Source organism: Salvia splendens, chromosome 3 (assembly GCF_004379255.2).
Source record: "Salvia splendens isolate huo1 chromosome 3, SspV2, whole genome shotgun sequence".
Classification (NCBI taxonomy): Eukaryota; Viridiplantae; Streptophyta; class Magnoliopsida; order Lamiales; family Lamiaceae; genus Salvia; species Salvia splendens.
The window spans coordinates 14,378,110-14,404,046 of NC_056034.1; the positions used below are offsets into that span (position 1 = coordinate 14,378,110).

At 32.5% G+C, this 25,937-nt stretch overlaps 2 protein-coding genes and 1 pseudogene across 5 annotated transcripts; 2 read left to right on the top strand and 1 right to left on the bottom strand.

The window, feature by feature from the left end:
• Positions 1 to 478: 478 nt before the first annotated feature.
• Positions 479 to 3,184, top strand: LOC121796625 (annotated as a pseudogene).
• A 264-nt stretch (positions 3,185 to 3,448) lies between these two features.
• LOC121795128 (auxin-responsive protein IAA27-like) lies at positions 3,449 to 5,594 on the bottom strand. The gene is made up of 5 exons (XM_042193578.1): positions 4,903 to 5,594; positions 4,203 to 4,429; positions 3,987 to 4,125; positions 3,772 to 3,833; positions 3,449 to 3,664 (listed from the first exon to the last, which is right to left on the bottom strand). The coding sequence occupies exons 1-5, from the start codon at positions 5,340 to 5,342 to the stop codon at positions 3,627 to 3,629; spliced, it is 906 nt and encodes a 301-aa protein (XP_042049512.1). The 5' UTR covers positions 5,343 to 5,594; the 3' UTR covers positions 3,449 to 3,626.
• Positions 5,595 to 22,328: 16,734 nt separating this feature from the next.
• On the top strand, positions 22,329 to 25,432 carry LOC121795137 (transcription factor bHLH68-like). Of its 4 annotated transcripts, none has more exons than XM_042193590.1 (8): positions 22,329 to 22,791; positions 22,896 to 23,139; positions 23,466 to 23,528; positions 23,687 to 23,752; positions 23,989 to 24,054; positions 24,251 to 24,306; positions 24,474 to 24,515; positions 25,072 to 25,432. In XM_042193590.1, exons 1-8 carry the CDS (start codon positions 22,652 to 22,654, stop codon positions 25,094 to 25,096), a joined length of 702 nt encoding a protein of 233 aa, XP_042049524.1. In that variant the 5' UTR covers positions 22,329 to 22,651; the 3' UTR covers positions 25,097 to 25,432. The 4 variants fall into 4 exon arrangements, with proteins under 4 accessions (XP_042049524.1, XP_042049521.1, XP_042049523.1 ...); XM_042193587.1 differs by having other exon boundaries at positions 22,333 to 22,791; positions 24,251 to 24,298; XM_042193588.1 differs by having other exon boundaries at positions 22,334 to 22,791; positions 23,469 to 23,528; positions 24,251 to 24,298.
• Positions 25,433 to 25,937: the final 505 nt, after the last annotated feature.

Here is a 25,937-nt window from a genome sequence, read left to right on the forward strand (position 1 = left end):
ATATATTTGCAACAATAAAACTGTTGGAATAAGGAAATTAATTAATTGGAGAACAAGAAGGCAAGGGATGAAGATATGACAAGAATAAAGAAGGAAATCAATAAAGATTATGGAAAATCAAATAAAAAAGATATTAGTATAATTAGAATATATTTTCCATGTTTAGCTAGAATTAGAGTCTATATATAGTTGTGTAACCATGAAGAGAATAGAATTCAAGTCATTCACAATGTAGTCTTTAAAGTTCTTCCCGTCTTTTACTTTCTGCAATAATCTTTTATTTTCCGCATTTAACTTTTCAACAAAAACAATTAGACTGGTGGTTCGACCGGTTGGACCGGTTGAACCGTGAACCAGTAACGTCGCCGGTTCGCTTGCCGGTCCGATTTTTAAAACATTGTTTCTAACTAACACTTCAAAATATCTAGTGCTGACTAGACGCCTACTCATCGGCTGACTAGATGCTGACGCTGCATCAATGAGGAGAACGTGCCACGATGTCGACGTCGATGCTTCATCATCTTTCACAGGATATCTCTGGCCCGTTCTCATCATCGCCCTGCTAATCGTGATTATCGTCTCCGTCATCATTGGTTCGCGCGATTTGGTCTGCATCTCGGCCTCTACCTCCGATCACATCTCGCGGCTGAGTTTTTTCGGATTTGATGCGCGGGAGTCGGATTTCGGATCTCTAGGTGTTCCTTGGTGTAAGTTGCTATCTCTTTAGCATCCAACATTTTTTACTTCTAAGGATTGGGAGTTTGGAAACCGAATGTTCACTGACCTATTTCTGAATCTAAATTCTTCTATATTTTTATTTTATTTTTTTGTTGTGGCAAATGCACGTCATTGTCCTTGTGCGTCTCACATTTGGAGAATTATATTTATGTTAGTATCTGGAGTAGATTTGCATTGGTATATGAGGGCTTGTATTTGTGTGGATGGGATGGATAATCACCTAGATTCATAAATTAATGTGTAGGTATATTAGTCGTTGGAGGACTCAAATCTGAGAATCAGATAACCGCAATATTCTTTGTTTGTTGTGAAAGCAATGGTTTTTATTTACTTATTATTTGAAAATTTATGCTGTGCGCAATTGGTGAATGGAATATTCTGAAAAGTTGCTAGAAGTTGTGCCATTTTAGTTTTGTGGGTGAGGTTTGCATCATCACCGGAGTATTAGTTACCGTATTTGTCTTATTATTAGTTTTAATTAGTTACCAAAGCTGTCCTAGCGATAGATTAGTTAATTGTTTATTATTTATGTTCAGTCGATAGTTAGGTAGGATTGCCATTCAGAAAATTGTATTGTAGAACTATTCAAAGTATTCTCATGTTTCTTGAGCAATGATCATGTGTTGCTGATATCTAATTTTGTGATTTTAGAGATATTTTATAGTTGTGGAGGATTTTGTACTCATATAATACTTCTCTTTGTCAAAAGGCACATGGAAAAGATGTAGAATGGACATCCAAGGATTTGCTGATTGGACTTGAAGAGTTCATACCAATATATGAAACCCGGCCCATTCAGAACAACATGTATGGAATGGGTTTCGACCACAGTTTCGGACTTTGGTTTGTCACGAGATCCTTGATGCCACACTTGGCATTCAACTTGGGTTTTGAGGCAAGCAATGCCAGATAAACCTATTGTGTCAATTTCGCCTCGCCATCCTGAGAAGTACCTTAAGAAGGGACCTGCTTATGTTGATGGAAATTGCACATATTTTGCTGGGAAAGACTTTGTAGATTTTGGAAGCATGGATTGGGGAAAAGTGATGAGAAAATATAGGATCAAAGACCGCAGTCGGGTTCTTGTCTTCTTCGATGACCACCAAAATGAACTGAAGAGGTAAGATGTAGTTCCTTAATGGCAAGATTATAATGAATAGCCCCATATAGTGATGTTGCAATTGTGTTATAGCAATCAAAAGAATAGCCATATAAATTCTGATAACTCTCATGTTTTTATGCAACTCATTGATGAGCAGATTAAAACAAGCGCTGAAAGCTAGTTTCAAGCATCTAATTTTTTAAGACAACTATGATACTGGAACTGGAGATCATTACTCACTCAGACAAATATGTGATCAATTTTATATAAGAGGTATATTTTCTTTCTTCTACAGCTTTATGGCCTCCACTTCCTCCTAGGATACATATCTATTTACTTGAACATAGTTTTATCTCTTCCTTTTTTCCTTCTTATTTGTTATTGTCCTTCGTATCAAAATAAAGTTTTAGGGAATCGGTTCAGTTACTCGATGGTTACTTATTCTGATGGGAGGAGGTCTTTTAATCTAGGGTAACAATTAAATGTCTGTTTGAATCTAGTTGGTGTTGGAGATGATCATGAGAAAGGTTATGATAAACTGTGAATCAGTAATAGTAAATTGTGGAGTTGCGGAATGTGAGACTCTTGACAAGCTGGGCGAACTCTCGAGAATCTATATTCAGTAAATAGAGCCAATTGTTATTTGTGCTACAGCAGCAAAGCAAATGTGGTGGTTGTTTTTGTTGCTGTCTAAGGGAAAATTAATGGAGAATATTAATCTTGGAATCTAGAGGAGACCTTCTGGTCTTAAATGTCCATCTGAGCAAAAGACAAGAAGCCAACTGATGTTACCTATATTTTTCTTTTTTCTTATCTCTTTTATCTGTTCATGCTGTATGCCTCTTCAGTTGATATGACTTGTATAGATTGATATATACAGTTAGAATTGTTTCTGTCCTATTGCAGGCGGTGGGCATAGCTGCTTCAAAGATAGTGATGAAGCTAGAATAAGATTCCGGAGGAGGAAATTCTGGGAGAAAGCAGCTGACATAGATGAGCTATGTGGGACAGGAGAGGCATGGCGGGGCGTGAGAGGGCAGATGCGCGATGATTTCAACCACAGCAACAAGGCAATTACATATGGCGAGCATTTTTAAAATAGCAGATTTGTGGAGTCGGTTCTGGACGTTTACTGGGAGCTACCCCCAGTGGCTGGCCCTTCACTTACGCATCAGACGAGATACGATCCAGTTTGTTCCAGAAGCTTGGCTTATCACAGCTCGATCCTTCTGTGTTTAATGGATACACACAAATGGTATACCTTCAGGTATCTAAACCTGAAACATAATCTCTCAGACATGGTATGTTTTCTGCACTTGTTAATATGAATCACCATTTTCCCAACCTTTTTTTATTAGTAGTTCCAAATCATTTGGTGTTTTAGGCGTTCGTTTGTCGAGTGTCGAAAGATTGTAGTTTTAGCTTCCCTCTCTTCGCTCGCTTGTCTTTCTATCACTCCTGAACCTCTTGTATTCAAAGCTACTATTCGATCAGAGTCGTCTAGATTTAGTTGTGTAGAATCAAGTTGGAATTGCAATAGTGATTATATTAAAATATATATTGGTTAAGCAACTAATAAGATAAAATCAGTAAGACCAACACTTGGGATTTAAGAGAACTTAATTTATACATACAATTTTGGAAAAAAGACACATTAGTGGCAAAATATTATAGTCTGCAGCACTTCCATTACAAATCAACTAATAAGGTTAAAGCAGAAAGAAAAGAAGAGAGAAAACCCTTAGAAAATCCGATATTTTCAGTTTTTCCTCATTGCTTCTCTGCCCTAATTTTGACTCTTGCACTTCTGCATGGTTCTTGGAGCTGCACAAATGAGTCACAAAATCAATATATTGCATATTTCAATTCTGTAAGATGGTAATATTATGCTCTGTCAAATATGTTATGCTTTTGAGTGTTATCAGCCGTACCTAACCCGATGGCGTCCGAGCCTTTCATGATCCTCAGCCTCCTGCACGAATCCGTGAACATCCTGCAATCAAACATAAACGTCTAGCTTTAGCAATACCCCAACATAACATTCGTAACAGATGCAAGATTATAGACATTCTATTGTTTGGTAACGAACTTAAAACGTGCAAAGGCACATCTGAACAAGGCAATTAATTTGGGGAAGAGGACTCACTCCCACGGAACATCACCAACGAGCATCCAATCCCCGTCCTTATCTTCATAAGTCAGCACGTATTCAGAACCGTGGAGAAGATCCATCAAGTGGCTCTCGCTGATATGCTCTTTCGCTGCTAGCCCCTGCCCGCATTGTCCTGCAAAAATGTATTTAAGAATCAAATCGTATAGACCAAACGAGAAACCATGAGGACGAGCATTGACTGCACCGTACCTATGGTGAAACAGCTGAACATCTTCTCTAGAGCAGACGAAATCTCCGTGTAGCTGCAGTAAGTTTTGAGATCGATCTTCCTCAAGTATGGAGCACCATCCATGCTGACCTTAACGTACAGGCAGCCCGTCCCCGACTTCCCACCAACATCTTCCTTCTTCGGTGTATTCGTGGCTAGGGAGTTCTTCCGGAAAGATCGAATTGGTGGCCATCCTACTACTTGTGCCCTATTACACATCAAGATAACATCTTATTAAGTCTCTAATTGTAGAACTCCCAAGAATCATAGATATAGATATATATATATACCTAACACAATAGTATATACTATATATGTATATCTAAAATCCAATCAAAGGCCAAAAACCCATCTTCAAAAGCATGTGAGTGAGTGCATAACGACACAAAAAAGAAGGAATCATCCATCAAATAATGCTCAAGGGCATCCACTGATATACAAAGATTCCAAAGCAGAAATTCCAAAATTCCAATTTTCAGACATTAAATTTGATAAAAATAAATAATTTAAGAGTAGTGGAAGAACTCATCAGCCACAAGAGAACAAAACCAAACCTTATCATGGTCCCAAAACAGAGCTAAATCAACATCCACACATTTTCAACTAAAAATAAAATAAATAAATAAATTCCAAAATTGGTTGAAGAAGAAGAGACATGCATGAGGAAGAAGATGAACTCACTTTGAAGCAGGGGCAGTGTTAGCAGCAGCTTCATTCTTCCTCTCCTCAACAGGTGGAATCTCCTGCTTCACAGAGCTCCCATTCAAACCACCTTTTTGCCCTAAATCAACCTCAGATCCGCCATTAATCGACAATCCCCATTTCCCAGCACCATTTATAGCGTCGGCGAATCCCCTCTTGGCGCCGCTTTTCACGCACTTGCTCTCATCCTTCCCAAAGAGGGAATCACCAATTCCAATTCCGATTCCGATTCCGATTCCGCCCTTCCTCTCCGGCGCTTCCGACCCCGGCAATCCCAGCCGGAGCTCGGTCTCTTTTAGGCTGAAAACACCATTTCTCTCCACATTCGAAGCCGCCGCCGCCGTAATTTTATCGGAGCTTTTCTCCGATGGCAGCGGCTCCGATAGCCCTATGTAATCATGCTCTTGAGGTATAGACATCAAAAAAATTCTCAATTTTTTCAGAGAGGAACGAAATTAAAGTGGAATTACGGCGAACAAGTATTTCAGAGAGTGAGCTACGGGTAGCTAGAGAGAGATGGAAGAGTAGAGAGAGAGAGAGAGTATTGTTTGGAAAGGAGAGGTTTTGGGTTGGGTGCCTGAGAAAAGAGAGGTCTGGTTTTTGTTGAAGCAGAAAAGAAGTTTCTTTCTATCGCCTTTCTGTAGCCTTTTCTCGTTTTTCTTTTTTCTTTTTTCTATTTTGGGAGGGATTTAATCATGGCTTTTAAAATCTTGAACGGCCAAATTGCATGAAAAATTATCTAACTTTGTTTAATTTTTTCATTATGAGCGAAAATATATGACATGTTATGTGTTTTAATTTATTGTAATAGCGCATGCATGTTATTATGTGTGTTTTTGGAACAAAATAATTTGTTTTGCTTTTCTTAAACAGTAATAACTCCTCTATATTCTTATTCTACAAAATAAAAATTCTTTGTTATCTGCTTTTGTCTCCTAAATTTGTATTCATCGTCTTCTTTCTAGTACTACTAGTGGTAAATAATTTGTGGAAGATTCGGTTTTTCTCTTAAAACTAATCTTATCCGAATTTTAATTCATTAGTACTCTAAGGGGGTGTTCGGTTGGCAAGATTAAATCTCATGATTAAATATGTATCATATTTGGTTCATAAGATTGAACCCTTCAACTTAATCATAGATGGATAGCCTCATGATAATTAGTCAATAGCCTCCCCTCCAACTAAAATAATTCTATAACTTAATCCTAAATGTATAGTCTCATGATATTAGTCATGACAACCGGACGCCATCTAATAGTACATCATAACTTAATAGTTTCTTTCCCCACAAAAAAGTGGAAGACAAAATAGACATTTAAGTTATGCTATGGATACAATTCTCAAATTAAAATCAAACTAACACATCATTTGCTTTTGACAATTTCGGCAACTGTATTAATCGCACTAAGTTCATGGTAAAATTTACTCCCTCCTTCAAAAAAAATTTATGACATCTCTAACTGAAACATGCACTATTTTACTTTAAAAATAAATAAAATAGAACAAAAATATGTTATAGACTTTGCATATTTTACTTAATATGTTAAATGATTAGAAAATAGTATTTGGATTAATTTTGAGTAACTTAGATACTTGGTTTAGATCTCAGTTAAAAATATATAATATGTAGATATTATATATATGTAGATATGCTGATGCAGTTGGCTAAATAAAATATTTAGATTTAATTTGAATGATATATATATATATATATATATATATATATATATATATATATATATATATATATATATATATATATATATATATATAGGGGTGCATTATAATGATAACCCCAATTTCCGTAATAACCATATAACTAAATCTGGACCACACATTTTTAAAATCACGTGGTCTAGATTCAAACTTAGATTCAAATTTGGGTAAATATGGCATTTCGCTCATGATAAAATTTACGTATCCAAATTTCGCTCATATAATTTCTGAATTTCGCTCATTTTATCATTTTATCAGTCAGTCAAAAGTATCATTTTATCAACTCAGAGTATCATTCTATCCAGCAAAACTATCATTCTATGCAATAAACCTAACATATATCATTTTATCAGTCAGTCAAAAGTATCATTTTATCAACTCAGAGTATCATTCTATCCAGCAAAACTATCATTCTATGCAATAAACCTAACATATATCATTTTATCAGTCAGTCAGTCAAAAGTATCATTTTATCAACTCAGAGTATCATTCTATCCGGCAAACTATCATTCTATGCAATAAACCTAACATATATCATTTTATCATTTTATCAATCAGTCAAAAGTATCATTTTACCAACTCAGAGTATCATTCTATCCGGCAAAACTATCATTCTATGCAATAAACCTAATATAATCGGCACAATACATAATATACAAACCTACAAAGCAGTAAACGTATCATTTTATCAACTCAGAGTATCATTTTTATAAGGTTACTGTCATTTTATCCGCTTAGATTATCATTTTATCAGGTAAAAGTATCATTTTATTAAACAAAAATGTCATTTTATACACCAAAAATACCTATCATTCTATCGGCTGAAAGTATCATTCTACCCGGCAATACTATCATTCTATCGGCTGAAAGTATTATTCTATCCGGCAAAACTATCATTTTATCAGTTTTATGTCATTTTGTCACGTTAAAGTATCATTTTATCAGCTTATATGCAATTTCTTCAGCTAAACTATCATTTTTATAAGCCAACTGTCATTTTATCCGCTTAGATTATCATTTTATCAGGTAAAAGTATAATTTTATTAAACAAAAATGTCATTTTATACACCAAAAATACCTATCATTCTATCGGCTGAAAGTATCATTCTACCCGGCAAAACTATCATTCTATCGGCTGAAAGTATCATTCTATCCGGCAAAACTATCATTTTATCAGTTTTATGTCATTTTGTCACGTTAAAGTATCATTTATCAGCTTATATGCAATTTCTTCAGCTAAACTATCATTTTTATAAGGTTACTATCATTTTATCCGCTTAGATTATCATTTTATCAGGTAAAAGTATCAATTAATTAAACAAAAATGTCATTTTATACACCAAAAATACCTATCATTCTATCGGCTGAAAGTATCATTCTACCCGGCAAAACTATCATTCTATCGGCTGAAAGTATCATTCTATCCGGCAAAACTATCATTTTATGCAGTAAACCTAACATTTATAAGCTAAAAGTATCATTTTATCAACTCAGAGTATCATTCTATCCGGCAAAACTATCATTCTATGCAATAAACCTATCATTTTATCATTTTATCAGTCAGTCAAAAGTATCATTTTATCAACTCAGAGTATCATTCTATCCGGCAAAACTATCATTCTATGCAATAAACCTATCATTTTATCAGTCAGTCAAAAGTATCATTTTATCAACTCAGAGTATCATTCTATCCGGCAAAACTATCATTCTATGCAATAAACCTATCATTTTATCATTTTATCAGTTAGTCAAAAGTATCATTTTATCAACTCAGAGTATCATTCTATCCGGCAAAACTATCATTCTATGCAATAAACCTATCATTTTATCATTTTACGTGATATTTGGCAAAATTCAGAAATTAAATGAGGGAAATGACAGTTTTACCCCCGCTCTTTTTTTTTTATGAAGTAAATCTAAGTTTGAATCTCAAAACTATCATTCTATGCAATAAACCTATCATTTTATCATTTTACGTGATATTTGGCAAAATTCAGAAATTAAATGAGAGAAATGACAGTTTTACCCCCGCGCTTTTTTTTATGAAGTAAATCTAAGTTTGAATCTCAACCGCATGATTAGAAATATGTGTGGTCCAGATTTGGTTATAGGGTTATTACGATATTTAGGGGTTATCATATGATCACGACTATATATATATATATATATATATATATATATATATATATAGGGGAGCATTATTCTCTTATTCAACACTAACATCATTTGTTCTTCTTATTATTAGGCGTTGGATCTTATGCAGCAACGGTCCAGATTGATGCTACCAATTTCTATCCGTGTTGCATTATTGAACCTGTGTGTATGCATTATAAGGGTAAAATTGTAATCCGGCAAAAATTGAACCGCCAGAATTTGGAAAGGCCGAAATTATTGGGATTTGAAACTTCCGTCTCTTCATTCTCTCTCATTAAATGCTGTAAAACCACTCTCTACTCTCTAAACCCTAGATCTCGTTTGCCGCTCGATAGTCAGCGAAATAATCGACATCAATCGTCCAAGATTACGGCACCCACCCTCCACCGTTGCTAACACCGAACCGCAACCGGCGACAATGTACGTGACTTCGCTTTAATAATTTTGTAGGCACAAAAACTATAAATTGGAACATCGATAATTGTCACGGCTCATGAAATTCAGACGGGTTGTTATTGTTTTGGGTATAAATGCATGGATTGTGGTATCCGACTGGGTTTTATTGTTTGTTCTGACATTTCTCTGCATTATATGCCTATATGAATGCATTATACTCACTGGTACAACCTTCAAGCAACTACCGTTGGACATTGGAAAAATAGTAAATGCAATAGTTTTATGTTCATTACTTGAATGAATCTGCACATTATGTCACTATTTTTATGTATTACATATCCTGTATTATGCATCATGTCACTGCTGTTTTATATTGTCAAAGAGTACATGAAATATTTGTTTGTTCATTACCTGATATAATCTCTGCATAATTTGTCTATATGAATGCATTATGTTCACTGGTAGAAACATCAAGTGACTGCTGTTGCACATTAGTAAAATAGTGAATTCAAGTTTTATGTTCATTAATTGATAGTATTTGTATATAACATCAAGTGACTACTGTTTGATGATTGAGGTATTGTTCTTGCAATCCGAGTCCATTATTTCTGTTGTATTGTTGCATTATTTGGTTGGTGTGGTACATTATTGTAGTATGAGTGAAGACTGAATGTTTATTTTCTAAATGTACATTATTGGGTTAATGTTATGCATTATTAGGTTGATGTTGTGCATTATTTAACTATTTCTATGCATTATATACATGTTTCATGCATCAAGTGCCTGTTGTTGTACATGGGTTAAAGAGTGAATGAAATATTTTTTATGTTCATAACTAGCCTGAATCTGTACATTATGTAGCTATTTCTATGCATTATTTATCATGTTTTATGCATCATTTGACTGCTGTTGTACATGAGTCTAAGAGTGAATGGAATATTTTTATATGTTCATTACTTGAGTGATTCTGTTCATTATTTGGCTATTTGAATGCATTATTTATCATGTTTTATGCATCATGTGACTGCTGTTGTACATGGGTCAAAGAGTGAATGGAATATTTGTATGTTCATTACTTGACCGGATATGTACATTATTTAGTTATTTTAGTGCATTATTTATCATGGTTTATGCTTTATGTGACTGTTGTTGGACATGGGACAATGGATGATTGCAATATTCATGGTGCATTTGTTGATTTATTATGAACATTATTTGATTATTAAAATGCATTATGTATCAGTTTTCAGACATTATTTTGATGCTTCTGTACAAGAGTGTATAAGTGAATGCAGTATAACTGTCCACATTATTTTATTCAGTTTGTACATTATGTAACTAATTGTATGTTATTATTATGTATGGTGTACAACATCAAAGCAGCTAAGATTAGACATCGACGAGGCGGTCGATGATATACTGCCAGTAGGAATTGCCCAGAAATTCCGGGAGCGATTATCAGAGGTTGGGACTAGTACAACTCCTGAATAGACGGAGGATAGGAAACCAAGGGGTAGGAACGTCGACCATCTGTATTGTCGACGAACCCCTACCGAGTTTCTGAATTGTATAAAGAGGTTAACTCCACGGCAGAAGGAAGCCGTCACGGAACTTGTACATGAGTCTAAGAGTGAATGCAATATTTGTACATTATTTAGCTATTTCTATGCATTATTTATCATGTTTTATGCATCATTAGATTGCTGTTGTACATAAGTCTAAGAATGAATGCAATATTTGTATGTTCATTAATTGAGTGGTTCTGTACATTATTTGGCTATTTGAATGCATTATTTATCTTGTTTTATGCATCACGTGGTTGCTGTTGTACATACTAGACCCTAGCCCCTAGGCTTGTTAAACCCTTAGGGAAAACAAGAAACGTGCGCCAAACTTCAAAACACGGCACAACTTAAATTAAACGGGTCAGGATAAATATTCATTCCATATTACAAATAATGCATTACAGAAACTAAACTACGCATTATACTATACTAAAATGTACATTATGTATGTCTGTTTTAAAAAATACCTACGCGCTATGCATGTGCAACCCGAGATGAATTACTGCAGCTCGTGTATTTGGACAACGTTTTTTAGACTTAGAACATACTACACCCTAGCCCCTAGGCTTGTTAAACCCTTAGGGAAAACAAGAGACGTGCGTAAAACATCGAAACACGGCACAACCTAAATTAAACGGGTACGGATAAATGTTCATTACTTACCATAAATAATGCATTAATGAAACTAAACTATGCATTACACTACACAATATGTACATTATGTATATCTGTTTTAAAATATACCTACGCGTTATGCATGTGCAACCCCAGACGAATTACTCCAGCTCGTGTATTTGGACAACGTTTTTTAGACTTAGAACATACTACATCCTAGCCCCTGGGCTTGTCAAACCCTTAGGGAAAACAAGAAACGTTCGCCAAACAACGACAGAAGGCACAACTTAAATTAAACAGGTCAGGATAAAAGTTCATTACATATCACAAATAATGCATTATAGAATCTAAACTACGCATTATACTATACAAAATATACATTATGTGCAACCCCAGACGAATTACTGCAGCTCGTGTATTTGGACAACGTTTTTTAGACTTAGAACATACTACACCCTAGCCCCTAGGCTTGTTAAACCCTTAGGGAAAACAAGAAACGTGCGCCAAATATCGAAACAAGACACAACTTAAATTAAACGCGTCAGTATAAATGTTCATTACATATCACAAATAATGCATTACAGAAACTAAAATACGCATTATACTATACAATATGTACAGTATGTGTACATTATGTGGATCGACGACCGAGTTCACGTTCACCAGCACTTCAAAGTCCCCGAGTTGAACCATTAAACTCACCAGCGCAACCTCTTCTACCGCCGCGTTTCGCTCTATCTCACCTCCCTCCCGTCGCTCGAGGACTCCGTTTCACCAACCTCTCCGCCGGCAAAAAATCAAACGACATCGTTTTATCGCTCGACGACAATCAGACGATCCACGACGATTTCCATTGTTGAATAATCAATACAGGAACAACGCTTTTTTAATAATCAATACATAAACAAATAATCAATACAGGAACAAATAAAAACGAAAACAAAACACGAATGCTACAAGAACAACGCTTTTTTACGAGAGAAAAAATCGGAAGAATTTTCTTTCTAATGTCTTCAACAGAGAATGTTTTCAACGGAGAAGAAAGAATTAAAGTTTTGGAGAGGGAAGAAAGATTCGATTAACTCCAGTAGAAAAACTGCTGAGATCTTTTGAGGGAGAAAATCAAGCAACTTACCATAAACTGTAGAAGGCGATGATCACCGTAGGAGAGAGAGATTAAGATTGTCGTGTACAACTACTGACTGCTATATCTCTCAACAAATGGTTATGGGACAAGAAAAATAATAGTGCAGACGTATAAACTGTAAAAAAAGATGATCATTGTGGGAGAGAGACATTAATATTGGCATGTAATCTTTGAAGAATATGCAGAAAAGTTTCAACGGATTTTGGAAAAAGATTGATAGAGGTGATCATGGAAGATACCATAACAGAAAATCATTCCTATACCAAAATTAACCTTTTCCTATTATTTTAATAATTTAAATAATCATAATCTGCTTAATTTTCGTCCATAAGATCATCAAAATCATGGGGCTAGGATTTAGAAGGAAAAAGAACAATAATTAGAAAAAGGATATGAATACATCCCTGTATATACATAAATACGTGATTTGAGTAGATATAATATGCATTGACTCAATAAGTACTAAACATAAAAATAATTATTATTAGAAAGAAAATAAAAACATGAATGGAAATAGTCGGTTTTGCCTAATCTATTATTTATATATTTTAAAGTTACTCTCTTCTCATATCATATAGACACATGCAGGCAACGTGTCAATTTGTAAAATGCCACTTGGGTAAATCAGCTTACATGATGCTAGTAAATAAATATAAACAAAAGATCTCCTCGTAAGGCTAGGGATAATTTACACACATTAGTAACAAAAATATTCGAAGGATGGGTGGTCGGACTTTTCGTTTAAAGAGGAGCAATAACTATAGATTGTAGAGTGGAATTGGGCGTTCAGACAGATTATATATTACACTTTTAATTTTACTAAGTGTTATATGGTTAATTGGAGTGAATATTTGGATTATATGGTGGAATATGATATGAATATATGATTGGTATAAGGGATATATCCGTATATTGTATTGAAATTATTTGGTGGAATATGAAATAGATATGTTATGGATGCAATGAATAGATTTTTCATATGATTTTAGAATTATTTGAATCATTTGATTAAAGAGGATCTGTGATGGTCTTGTCCTGGATCTGGAATCACAGTGGACCTATTGGGACCTTCGGGTCAAATCATAGTGGGACCTTCGGATCAAATCATATTGGGATCTACAGGTCAAATCATAGTGGGACCTTCGGGTCAAATCATATTGGCATATTGAAAATCCCGGGCAGATAACAGACTTGTTCCGTCACAGAATAATAAAAATGAACATAGAGGTATATGCATATGGATGTGAAATTATTTATAATATTTAATGCTTACGGTTATATGTATTGGTGAAAGAATATACTTGATACTTGTGTGATGTGGAATTACAGTTATAGTTTATGTACATCGAGTTGCAGCTCATATAAACTGCTAATATTTTTCTAGAGTAAGATATCAATGATGTGTTGGATGTCGTGAGTTATAAAAACTCCACGTATTATTAGGGTCGGCGGCTAAAATATTTTGGCAATTTTCTTCTCATCGTCATTTTGAAAATAGAAAAATGTATAGCATATTATAGAGATATAAGAGGGGTTGGGACGTGACAAAAATACTAGTAGTTCTATTTGTGGACGGCACTGGTTTTAACACGAAACAAATAGAGTATTAAAAGAGAGAAAAAAAGTGATAAAGTAAGAAATGGAGGTAGAAAAGTGTGTAAAGTATGAGAGAAGAGAAAAAATATTGGTAAATTATGAGAAAAAACTTTTCATTTTTAGAAATGTGATTATTTTTTGTAGACATTCAAAAATGGCAAAAATAAGACTATTTTTCATGGACTGGTAGAGTACTATTCAATGGTGCATCCAATTATCATCGGGTTAGTCGACCGACTCCACTGCATGCCCATAAAAACCGAAAAATTCTATTTGATTCAATTTTTTAAGCCGTTGTCGACTCAAATCTCCATTTCAATTATTAAAGGTTTGAGTTCATTTTCATTCTTCGTATGTCACGTTATTGCTAGTGATGGCATGTCACCTTATTGCTAGTGATGGCTATGCCGCTGCACATCTGTTATCCAATGTCAATAATAACCTTTTTTTACTTTGTTCCATTCCAAGATTGACAAATATTGGGAATTTATAGATGGAAAAAATTATTAAAAAGAAAATCTCTAAATAAATATATTGTGAATTAATGTCATCATCATTAAAAAATGAGAATTAAATGGTAGGTGTTGGCAAACTAGGACCAAAAATTGTGAATTTATAGATGGAAAAAATTATTAAAAAGAAAATCTCTAAATAAATATATTGTGAATTAATGTCGTCATCATTAAAAAATGAGAATTAAATGGTAGGTGTTGGCAAAGTAGGACCAAAAAGAGGAGACAGGATGATGTGTGTTTGCAACGTTTTCCAAACCAGAGAAATACTAAACTCACCCGACAAACCCCACCCGCACCACAGTCCTTTTTTCTTTCTCATCATTATATTTCCTCATTTAATATAATAACACAAATTAAAAGCTAAGCCTGCGCCGGGGACAGAGCCGCGCAGGTTAGCCGAAAAATGCCAAAACCGCACGGCTTAAACGACAGAGAAATTAGCAGATCGAAAAGCCTAGATAGTGATTAATCGGTAAAAACAAATTTATCTATATATGAATTTGCTGAAACAATAAAATTATAGTATTCGAATTTTCATGAAATTTGAGCACCCAAAAGACAAACATTCTCTTCCTTGTTTCAGCACTCGAAATTCACCTGTCCAAATCACATGTAGTATTATTTTATTTTATTTTTTATTTGAAAATATCTACCTTCATATTTTGGGGTGGTGGGGAAAGAAAAGACCCATACATATCTATGCATTTTCATGTAATAGTAGTAATTGGTTTTAAAGTGTTCACTTCATCTACTTGTGTGTATTTCATTAGTAGGTGCCTGATTTAATAAATGAAACTAGAGGCTTGAACAGTTGTTGTTGATAATGAATGTTGAGCATGGAATTGTCACACCACATGGTCGGCAATAGCTAGATTTAATTTAGTTTTAAAGTATCCCATGGGTCACCAGTGAGAATCCGATCCCTTCACCCCAATCTGTGTGAATGTTTATAAATACTTCATTTCGTCTCAATTTAAATATAATATTTTTGACAATTAAGCTATAAGTGTTAATTGCTTCATGCACACTTTTCTCAATACCCAACTTAGGAAACAAATCTCATGGGACAGAGTAGGACACAATAAATAAGATTTACCCGTGCATTAAAAGGTAGAGGCATTGCAGTAATCGTTACTGATAATGCATGACAGACGAATAACAAAAATAAATAGGATTAGGCGAAATTATCGCACTGTGAAATCAACAACAAATTCAAATACTGAATTTAATATATTTTTCGATCCTGATGGGCCAACAATGAATTCGGTTGATCCCCAATTCTGTCAGATCCGGCAAACTAATTATGCACCTCATTTGTATACATTTGATATTTGGATATGATGTTTCTATTTGTTATTTATTCTTAGACCATTCTATTTCATATGGTTAATGTTAATTTATTAACCTATGACATTTAATATATTTGATAATGCACTATGGAGACTTATAAGTAAATAGAATAACTGGAATAAATATTTCACCGCCGACGCGATAAGAAAATTATTTATAAAAGTATCTTCTTTTTAATTTTTTTTAACAAATAAATATATTGGGGTTGTCACATGTATGATGTAGATATGATAATATGAAAATTTAAAAAATAAATGCATAAAATAGGGGGAGACAGTATTGAAGAAGACATAGACTCTTGGAAACGAAACCCTAAAAATAATTTTTGCAAATGCAAAAGGCTGACACAAAAGCTCAAACCAGTATAGAACAATCAACACCACACTTACTGCCCCACTTCCATATTTTATTTATATTTATACATATATTACTATATTAAACACCAGCAGAATAATGTGTCATCCCTCTTTATGTCCCCACCATACCAAAATCTAACATAAATCCTTCTTTACAATTATTTTCTCTATCCAGCATTAAATATCCTTGAGCTTACATTTAATTTATCCACTCAATATCAGTGGTCATACTAATACGTAAATCAATATAATCTCACTTAAAATATTCGCATTTTCTTTTTAATTTATCCAACTCAATAGTTTTAATCAATATTTATAGTTTCCATGAATTAATAGTTTTAATTAATAGCACCGATTGTTATTGATTCATAGACACTATAAATATTGATTAAAACTATTAATTCATGGACACTATAAATATTGATTAAATTATTATTTTTTGTTATTTAATATAATATTCAGCTGAATTGAAGAAGTATAAAAAAATAATATTAATCATCATGGAAAAATAAGAGCTATTCAATTTAGCCTTCGTTCGATTGTTATAATTGCTTGTGAAGTTGACTAAAAATTTGATCCTACTAAACATTTTATATAGGAGTATTTTTGTTGAAATTTTCTAGTAAATTTTGATTGTTTTCAAATTAATAAACGAAAATTATATTAGTCTTACATTATATGCATATTTATTTCAGAATAAATCGTGTTATATGATCTATTTATGATTAAATCTATTAAATATTTATTAAAACTAACGTGTTGTCATACCTTATTGATTAAATATTAGACACTATCAAATAGTGATTATGATTATTAATTTTTGTTATTTAATAATTTTTATAATTAAAAAAATTTATTGATATTTAAAAATTGAAATTTAAAATTTAATATTGTAAAATTAAATCTAATATTGAAATAAAGAAACAAATCGAAGGATGACAAAAGGGAAGAAGAATGATAATTTTGAAATAATATCATATTTAGTACATAACTGAAATAATATCAGATTTAAAATGTTAAAAGTATAAAAAGACCAAATTGCCCAAACCCCCAAAAGGGTATTTTCGACCGAAAACAGTGAAAATAACCATTTTCGAGATAAACTCTTAGTCCAGAGATGTCTGGCGATATTTTTAAAGTCCAAGGACTATAGACGAGATAAACTCATAATTCATGGACCATTTTTGTAGTTCAGTCTTATTTATAAGATCAAATAGTTGATGTGACTTTGTTTAAGTGAAAGTATGAATCGATTTAACAATTATCATTTCTTTGTGTAAAGCATGACAAGATTGGCATGCATAAATGATGATATATTTAGCTGGAACAACCTTTCCATGTCTATTCAATACTATTAAAATTACCATTGAGAAGATCTCACCACACATTGCCCACATTCTCATTTTTACATTACCTCACTCTCTCTATAATATTGAGGAGATCTCACCACTCCACTACCTAGTACCCACATTCTCATTTTCACCTTAGCTTGGTAATATCCACGTTTTTTTTTAGTTTTTGTACACATATGTTCTTATATGTTTGAACATTAGAATGGTTAATGTTTAAGGCTAAAAATTTTAGACTCAATCCACTAGCACAATATATAAATTTAATGGGTTACTAATGACAATGGTATTCTTATGAGTGAATGACAAAGTGTCCGTTGAGTATAAATCCATTCCACATCGGAGTCCGGGGGAAATTGGAAAGTGTATATAATTCATGTACAATCCTAATCAGTTTGAGGTCTTTTGAGAGTGACCCAAAAACAATCTGCGCGGGCTTGATCCAAAGTGGACAATATCAAACGTCTATTGCAGTCGACAATCCGAACAAGTGATATCAGAGCCAGATCGAGTGGGGCCCAGGATGACTCAAGTTCGAGTCGGGCCCGTAAAGTCTCGATGTGTTGTAACAAATCATTTTCATTCAATTTAACCAGCTTATGCGTTTTCTACGTAGGAGTACATATTATTATTTTATTTTTTAGGAGTACATATTATTTCTATAGCTATTTATTTCACGTAAATAGACTTTATTTAATCAATATGCACCTCAAACAAAAAAGTGTGCTACCATCGTTGTAAAAGAACAGAGAGAAATTTCAAAATATTTCTCTTAACTATTAAAGGTGTGACAAAAGAAGATGGAAAAATTGGTGGACAAAAACTTAAGGAAATGGATGATTTGAATCTAATCTTTGGTGACCCACAAAATGACTGAAAATTGACAAGACAATATTAGGTGCGCTTTTAGGCACAAAATTTGGCTGCTATGTCAAAATTCTCATCCATTCAAATTCTTGTATAGTAGCAAATGTGTTTCGAAGTATTAGGAAATTAAGAAAAAAGTAAAAAGAAAAAGAAATTAATAAAGACGTGTTTGTGGGTGTATGTTTATTCAAATCGCAATCAATGTTTTTTAGTACTAGGATATTGATTAGAAATGTTTAAATTTATGTGTGTTTAAGACACGTGTCACCATTTAACTCACATTATAAATGATCAACATTCATCAACCACGCACGAGAGGGAAAAATATTCTCAATTTTTGTGTTGTTTGATATGAGAAGAATTATCCAAAAAAGGATAATTAACTTGCTCAAACGGGAGTTCAAATATAATTTATTCACAAGGGTTACGCACAAAAAAAACGTAATAATTCAGTATAGTATATTGTCCAAAAGAGAATATGAAGAAATGAAGTGCTCTAATTTTCTAAAAAATAGTAGTTGATAGAAATCCACGTGTTTCATTTAAAATCCCTTATGATAGAAGGAGTGATCTATGATATTTATATAGTGGTTTGAGTTTTCTCTTAACTCGAATGTAAGATATATAATTATATGTTATTGTATTTTTTAATTTTAATTGCCAACAATAGTATTGATTTTGTGCAAAAAAATCAGAGATGAGCAAAACAAATTCTGAATACTTGTTTTACAGAATTTCGTTATAAGAGAATTGAAACGTACTCAATACTTATAATTTTGCGATATTATTATACTGATTTAGAAGTTCTCAGAAGAAATCTAATGGAACAAATTTCAAAATTCTAATGATGTGAGAAAATGAGAATATTTTTCAAAAAATAATAATATATGGAAGTAGGAGTGGAATGAGCACTAAATAAGTTATAATGCCTATTGGATTGACTTGAAAATATGGAATAACTGTCACTTTTTTCTAGTATTTAACAGTCAAGACATTCTCATTTTCTTTCAAGTTTGTAGTGCCTTTGCAACTTGTAGCTTTATTCTTTTAGAACTCAATTTTTTTAATAGTATATGTCTTAATAATTTGCACATTTTCACTTTTAAGTATAGCTAAATTAGGGTACTATGACCCATAAAGTGCATTGATATTGAAATTATAGCAAGAAAAAAAAATTATACTCCTACTTCAGTTTCCCACTAGATATAGGAAATATTTAAATATAGAGTTTGTTGGGATTTGACTTTTTTTTCCTCCCCCACTTAATTTCAACTATAAATAGGAAATTTTAATGTTTTTATACATGAAATGTATTTGGATATTAATAGACGATGTGAAAACAATAATCAAACACTAATAACAATATTTGAATATTAGTTTGAAAATTTCAAATATTGAAGTCATTGGTGCATGTGTGTTGCACTAGTGGTAGAGTGATTAATACCAGATATAAAATATTTAGAATTCGAGTCCACCGTGACACGAACTTTAAATTTTGTTTATTTATCAAAATTAAAATAAACGTTGATTTCTGTTTAATCACCAAACGAGAACCTATTCAATAATCACTTTATTTAATTGAAGAAATGAATATGAATTTTATAATTTTAAGAAAAAGGTCGTTAGAGAGTGAAGATAATCATGTTGGAATAGCAAGTTTAATTTATTTTGAATTGGGCCGGCCCACCTGATTGACGGCCCATTTAATTCGCTTATATAGTTTGAAGCGGCCCATACTGGTAGAGCAATTCTTGGCCCTTTTAGGTAATGGGAATATATCCACCACATTTCAATTTTCACCAATGTTGCTATTCCTCAACTTAAAAGGTTACTCCATCCATCCGTGATAAAATGTCATTTTGCTATTTTAGTACGTTCACAATTTAAAATCAATCTGTAGAAGTGAACCTGAACCCCCACATTCTACTATATTTACTTACAATCACATTGCATTATAAAAGTGAAATCCGCATCTCCTTAATATTTTTCATCCAATATCTTTCATATTTCTCAAATTCATACAAACTAAAAAGCAGTACAATAAATCACAAAGGAAGTATTACCTATTTCTCACAAAGAAAAAGCCAATGTTTAAAGTCAAATGGGTGTATTTGCTTTATTACATACTCAAAGCCCAAAGGGAATTTTGCGTAAAATTTTTATTTTATTGTGTTAAGATATAATATCATTATGACACGGTCTAGCTCACAGAAGTTTGTATAATTCTTTAATAGTGTACCTAACATAATCCAACTTTATTACAAATGGTTAATTAAAATGACTAGAAAACCATTAAGTGCTACTTCTAAACTTGTGACTATGAAGTTCACATTTAATGTTGGAATTGACATGAAATATATATCTTTTTAAATTTTTTTCTTGAATGGACTAGCATGAAACTCGTGACACGTTAATTACTATTTGCCCAATTCGGAATTTAACTTATATTGCAGAAACCACTCTTGTTTTAGAAATTATAAACCGATTTAGTCTATAGATCTTAATCGATTGTATGATCGACTTTCATGTTGAAGAATAAATCTTTATAATTAATCAATATATACCGACCATTTATATAATGAATTTTAGTCTCTTCATAATGATTTGAGTAAGTATGTTATTTTCAGTATATTTTTTGTTGTAAAGGAAAAAAAGTTTCCCTCCTTTGACCCCAAATTCTATGAGTACACATTAATATTTATTTTTCTCAAAGATAGGAATCCAATGAGAGACGCCCACGCTCCAATTTTCGATCAAGACAATGATTATTATTATTATTATTATTATTATTATTATTATTATTATTATTATTATTATTATTATTATTTATTTTTTATTTTTTTTTATTATTTTCATTTTGGATATGATTATTGGTCTTATTATATTATAACACTATACTAAATATATTACTATCAATGATCAAGTAGCCAGGTGTGGATGGCTTTAATTCAAAATCATAAATTAGTCTTCCAATCCTTCCACAAATGGTATGCCTTACATATAAAAATCAACACAATAGATTACCAACAACTTTTTTGTACTTATTTTAATATGCATAAGGTCAACAAGAAAATGACTTCCACCAACATAGAAAATATGTACAGCCAAGCTTTTCTTCAATTTTATTAATACTAATCTTAATCCATTACGAAATTCAAAATAATTACTACTATGATTTTTTTTTCTCATCTCTCTTAATAATTACGTCCGCTTCTTGCTTTGCTTGGCTGTTAGTACTGATTTTGTTGCAACATTTTTCGTGTGTGTTCTGGGCTTTGGTTTTTGTTGGACTTTAATTTACTCACAAATACTTTCTAAAAAATCAAATACTAATACTAATCATTATACTACAATAAAAGATGCAGAAAATGTTATTTTCTGTATCAATAGGTAGAGATATATTACCAAAGAACGACCTTTCGTAGTAATAATTAATAAATATTAATATACAATATTTTGTCATTTACACATTTATACTAAGCTGTGTTTGGTAGATTTACTATTAGCCAATCTGCTTATCATTATAGAGAAAGAAATTGGCAATGTATAAACATCACCTAATAAGCCTATCTAGAACAAGTTGTTAAATCCATTCCCTTTAAATATTAGTAGTTACTTAATTTCATTTCTACAATTGAATACAATGTACTCCTATATATTGCTAATATTGTTAAAAATAGAAATGAAAATGGACAATCAAACTCACCATCCCCAATCCCAATTCAAGGAATTTAAAATCCCCACAAGCAATTTGTTTTCTGGCCTCAAAACACTCACCACCACCTTCCTTTGTCATACATACATTATTAAAATAAAGCTAAAGCAAGAATACTAAAATCATAAAATGGCCATTAGTTTCAATGAAGAAAAGAAACAAAAGAGTGGGCTTAATTAATTAATTAACCCCACAAGTATAAAATACTCACACTGGTTTTCTTCTATACTTCCATTTCTAGGAAACCAAACACAGTTTTGAGAGCTTCAGCAAACCCTTGTTTTGGTGTGCAAATAAGGAAATATGACAAAGTTTTGAACTTTCTTATATAATTACATAATTCAGAGAAGGCGGAAGAAAATCTTGATTTCAATTTTGGAGTAACAAATGATGGCTGGAAACCCTAATTGGTGGAGCATGCATCCACAGCTCATCTATGGCGTCTCGAACTCCACGAATCCTTCGCCTTCCGATCTTTACCACCCTAGCCTCGATTTTCCGGTTAGGTCTTGGAGCCAACTGCTTATGTAAGTTACATTTTTTATTTGACCTATTTATTTAAATGCCCTAATTTTGTTGAATAATGTAAATACTAAATATGCATAGTTATATACATTTGTTGAGGGTGTAGGAGTGGTGAAGAGGAGAGATTTCAGCAGCAAAAGAAGATTGAGAAGTGGGAATTAGAAGAAGAAGAAGAAGATAATCAAGTCTTGAATTTGAACCAATCTTTCCCAAGAAACAATATTGATATTGGTGATGTGAAGCCACATATTTATGGCCATGATCAAGATCAATTTCTCACCACTGTCTTGAACTTCTCCGGCGCAGCGGAGAGTAAGAATCAGCAGCACAATAAGGAGCATTCATCTGAGGTGAGAAAGAGACAACTTTTTTTTTTGAAATATTTAAAATAAAAGAAAAGGGTAAAGGGAGCAAGATGGGAAAGAAAGTGAAAAAATTGAGAATCATTTCTTAGGATAATAATTGATGTTTAAAGCCACATTATTACTCTTTAGGAAATTAGCAACAAATAAAAGGTGATTTGATGTGTTCTTTTCATGCCAAACTGGATTAGTCATCATAAAAATTAGCCCTTTTCCTTCAAATAAGGAATTTTATTTGAATTTTTTCTATTGATATGAGCTGATTAATTTATATGATTATGACAAATTAAATTTTATGTGATTTTTATTGTAAGAAGAGTAAAGGTGGGGTATCTAAGAAGGCTAGGGTTCAACAGTCAGAACAACCAGCTTTGAAGGTGAGGAATCTCTCTTTTCTCTTTTTGATGAAACTGACTGCCTTCTTTCTGTCTGCAATTTTTTTTTAATTTTTGCAGAGATTCTTAGACATAAATTTATGGGCATGAAATTATCAATTTTATATTTTATTTTTGTAATTGTATTGGCATTGATGCAGGTGAGAAAGGAGAAGTTAGGGGATAGAATAACAGCTCTTCACCAACTTGTTTCTCCATTTGGGAAGGTAAATTAATTTGTGGTTTTCATTTAATTGATTTAGGAAAAATCCTTTGAGATATAACTATAGCACATTTATAAACATAACTTTTTATAACACAAATTCCACAAAAGTAAAACCATTTTATATCGTGATTAATCAGATAAACATAATGTAGGAATAGAGAGATAGGCTCCTTTAGTTTTTACTTTTTAGAGATTAAAAAAGAGTTTGAAGTGTTGTGTTATGTTTCTCTTTTGCAGACTGACACTGCTTCTGTCTTGTCTGAAGCCATTGGATACATTAGATTCCTTCAGAGTCAAATTGAGGTAACTCTTGCCTTCATCTTTCTCTCTTCCAACACCACAATTTAGGGCACATTTGGTCTGTTCCGCAATTTAAAAAAATTAGTTCAAAAATTGTGAAATGTGGATTTTTTTCAAAAAAGTGATTTATAAAGGGGATATTAGTAAATTAAAAGAAAATCAGAAAATAAATCCAGAATTATGTAATTTTCATGTGCAGGCACTGAGCTCTCCATACATGGGCAATGCAGGACATCACCAACATTCTGTAAATAAGTACCCAATATATAAATGTTTTCTTACACAATTTCCAATGCACGACCAAGATTTTGCACACACTTCACATGTACTGGGAATGTGAATTTGAAAACAATAAAAAATCATTTTGATTAAGGAAAATATTTAATTTAATTTAATTTAATTTATCTTAATCTTGGCTGCAGGTTCAAGAAAGGAATTGTTTGTTTCCCGAAGAGCATTCTCAGGTATTTATGCAAGCTTTATTGGATCTATCACTTCCTAAAAAGAGGCTTTTAATTGGTAATGTGAATTTATTAAGCTATCACAAAGTGGAGTAGTAATTAATTTACTTGCTTTAGATGATTTTTGAAGTTCTTAATTCTTCTGGTACCAAGAAAGTGAGACAATTAGAAGTTACAATATGTGCATTTCTTATTTCTTTCACTATACATCAATTTATTTTTTATTTTGTGGTTCACAAAATTGATTGCGAAAACTTCAAAAATTAATGAAAGAGTGCACAAATAAACTAGTGTTGACATGCTCACATTATATTTATGTCATAATATAAGTCTCGTTAAATTAAATAGTAGTAATAGTGAAAAAATGTGGTAATAATTTCTGGTAATCAACATCAATAAACACAACAAATATATATGACGTTGTGACTGATTATAAACTCTTGCAATTATGAATTGTGTAAACTGTAAACCAATAAGTTTATTTATCAACTTGGTGAAATTAATCACAGATATTCTACTAAATATATATTTTGTTGGAAAAAATAAAAATAATGTTCAGGATTCACAAGGTCGATCAGATTTGAGGAGTAGAGGACTTTGTTTAGTTCCGATTTCATGCACTCAACATGCGGGAAACGAGAATGGTGCTGATTATTGGGCTCCGACGGCGTTTGATGGTGGCTTTTGATTTTTCGACAAACTCTGTCACCATAACATCAAAATCAGGCATTCTCCGAAACTAAGACCGACTACTTTTGATGCTACGGCAGCGGAGCTAGCTCTATATATGTTTATAATATATGCATGCAACTCATAAAAAATAGAGGAATTAACAAATGTTGATTAAATATGTTGTTGAGGTCCTCTTTGTAATTAACCTGAATAATCTACTTTCAAGAATTTATTTTTCTATCTTATCATATGTTGTGTGGACTGGCCAGTTCATCAATCATAAGAGTAGTTACGTTTTTTGTTATATATAATGTTCTATTGGATTTACATGTTGCAACGCTGTATTCGTATGAGATCTTTAGTCTCGATTGTGTGCTAGGATCATTTACAACTTGTGAGGTCGACGACATCTCAGTCCAATTTTCAACTTGTAACAAAAATAAGTGCAATAAATCAATTTACAACTTGTGTAACAGTTTAATTTCAGAGGAAACAAAGCACTCATTTCGCAAAAAAGTGCATGGATCACACGTTTCTGTTTATTTTCTCTATGTATAGTGTTCGTTAAATAAATGCGTATGCCTAACTTTCAAAGTCAACCAACTAACATTAAAAACACATCTTGATTTTTTTTAAATAAAAATATGTAGATGTAATTGAGCACCTTTTCCCCACCACCATCATACTAACATAGGAAATTTCACTAGGATTTGTCTTACGCGATAAGCAATAAAATTAACAAATAAATGTTGT

Excerpts from the sequence above, each read along its gene's own strand:
- LOC121795128 (XM_042193578.1), bottom strand. The coding sequence starts at position 5,342 with ATGTCTATACCTCAAGAGCATGATTACATAGGGCTATCGGAGCCGCTG. Across the intron at positions 4,430-4,902 it reads AACACTGCCCCTGCTTCAAA|GGCACAAGTAGTAGGATGGC; the intron begins GTGAGTTCATCT and ends GATGTGTAATAG. Across the intron at positions 4,126-4,202 it reads GTTCAGCTGTTTCACCATAG|GACAATGCGGGCAGGGGCTA; the intron begins GTACGGTGCAGT and ends ACATTTTTGCAG.
- LOC121795137 (XM_042193587.1), top strand. The coding sequence starts at position 22,652 with ATGATGGCTGGAAACCCTAATTGGTGGAGCATGCATCCACAGCTCATC. Across the intron at positions 23,529-23,686 it reads CAGAACAACCAGCTTTGAAG|GTGAGAAAGGAGAAGTTAGG; the intron begins GTGAGGAATCTC and ends GCATTGATGCAG. Across the intron at positions 23,753-23,988 it reads TTGTTTCTCCATTTGGGAAG|ACTGACACTGCTTCTGTCTT; the intron begins GTAAATTAATTT and ends TCTCTTTTGCAG.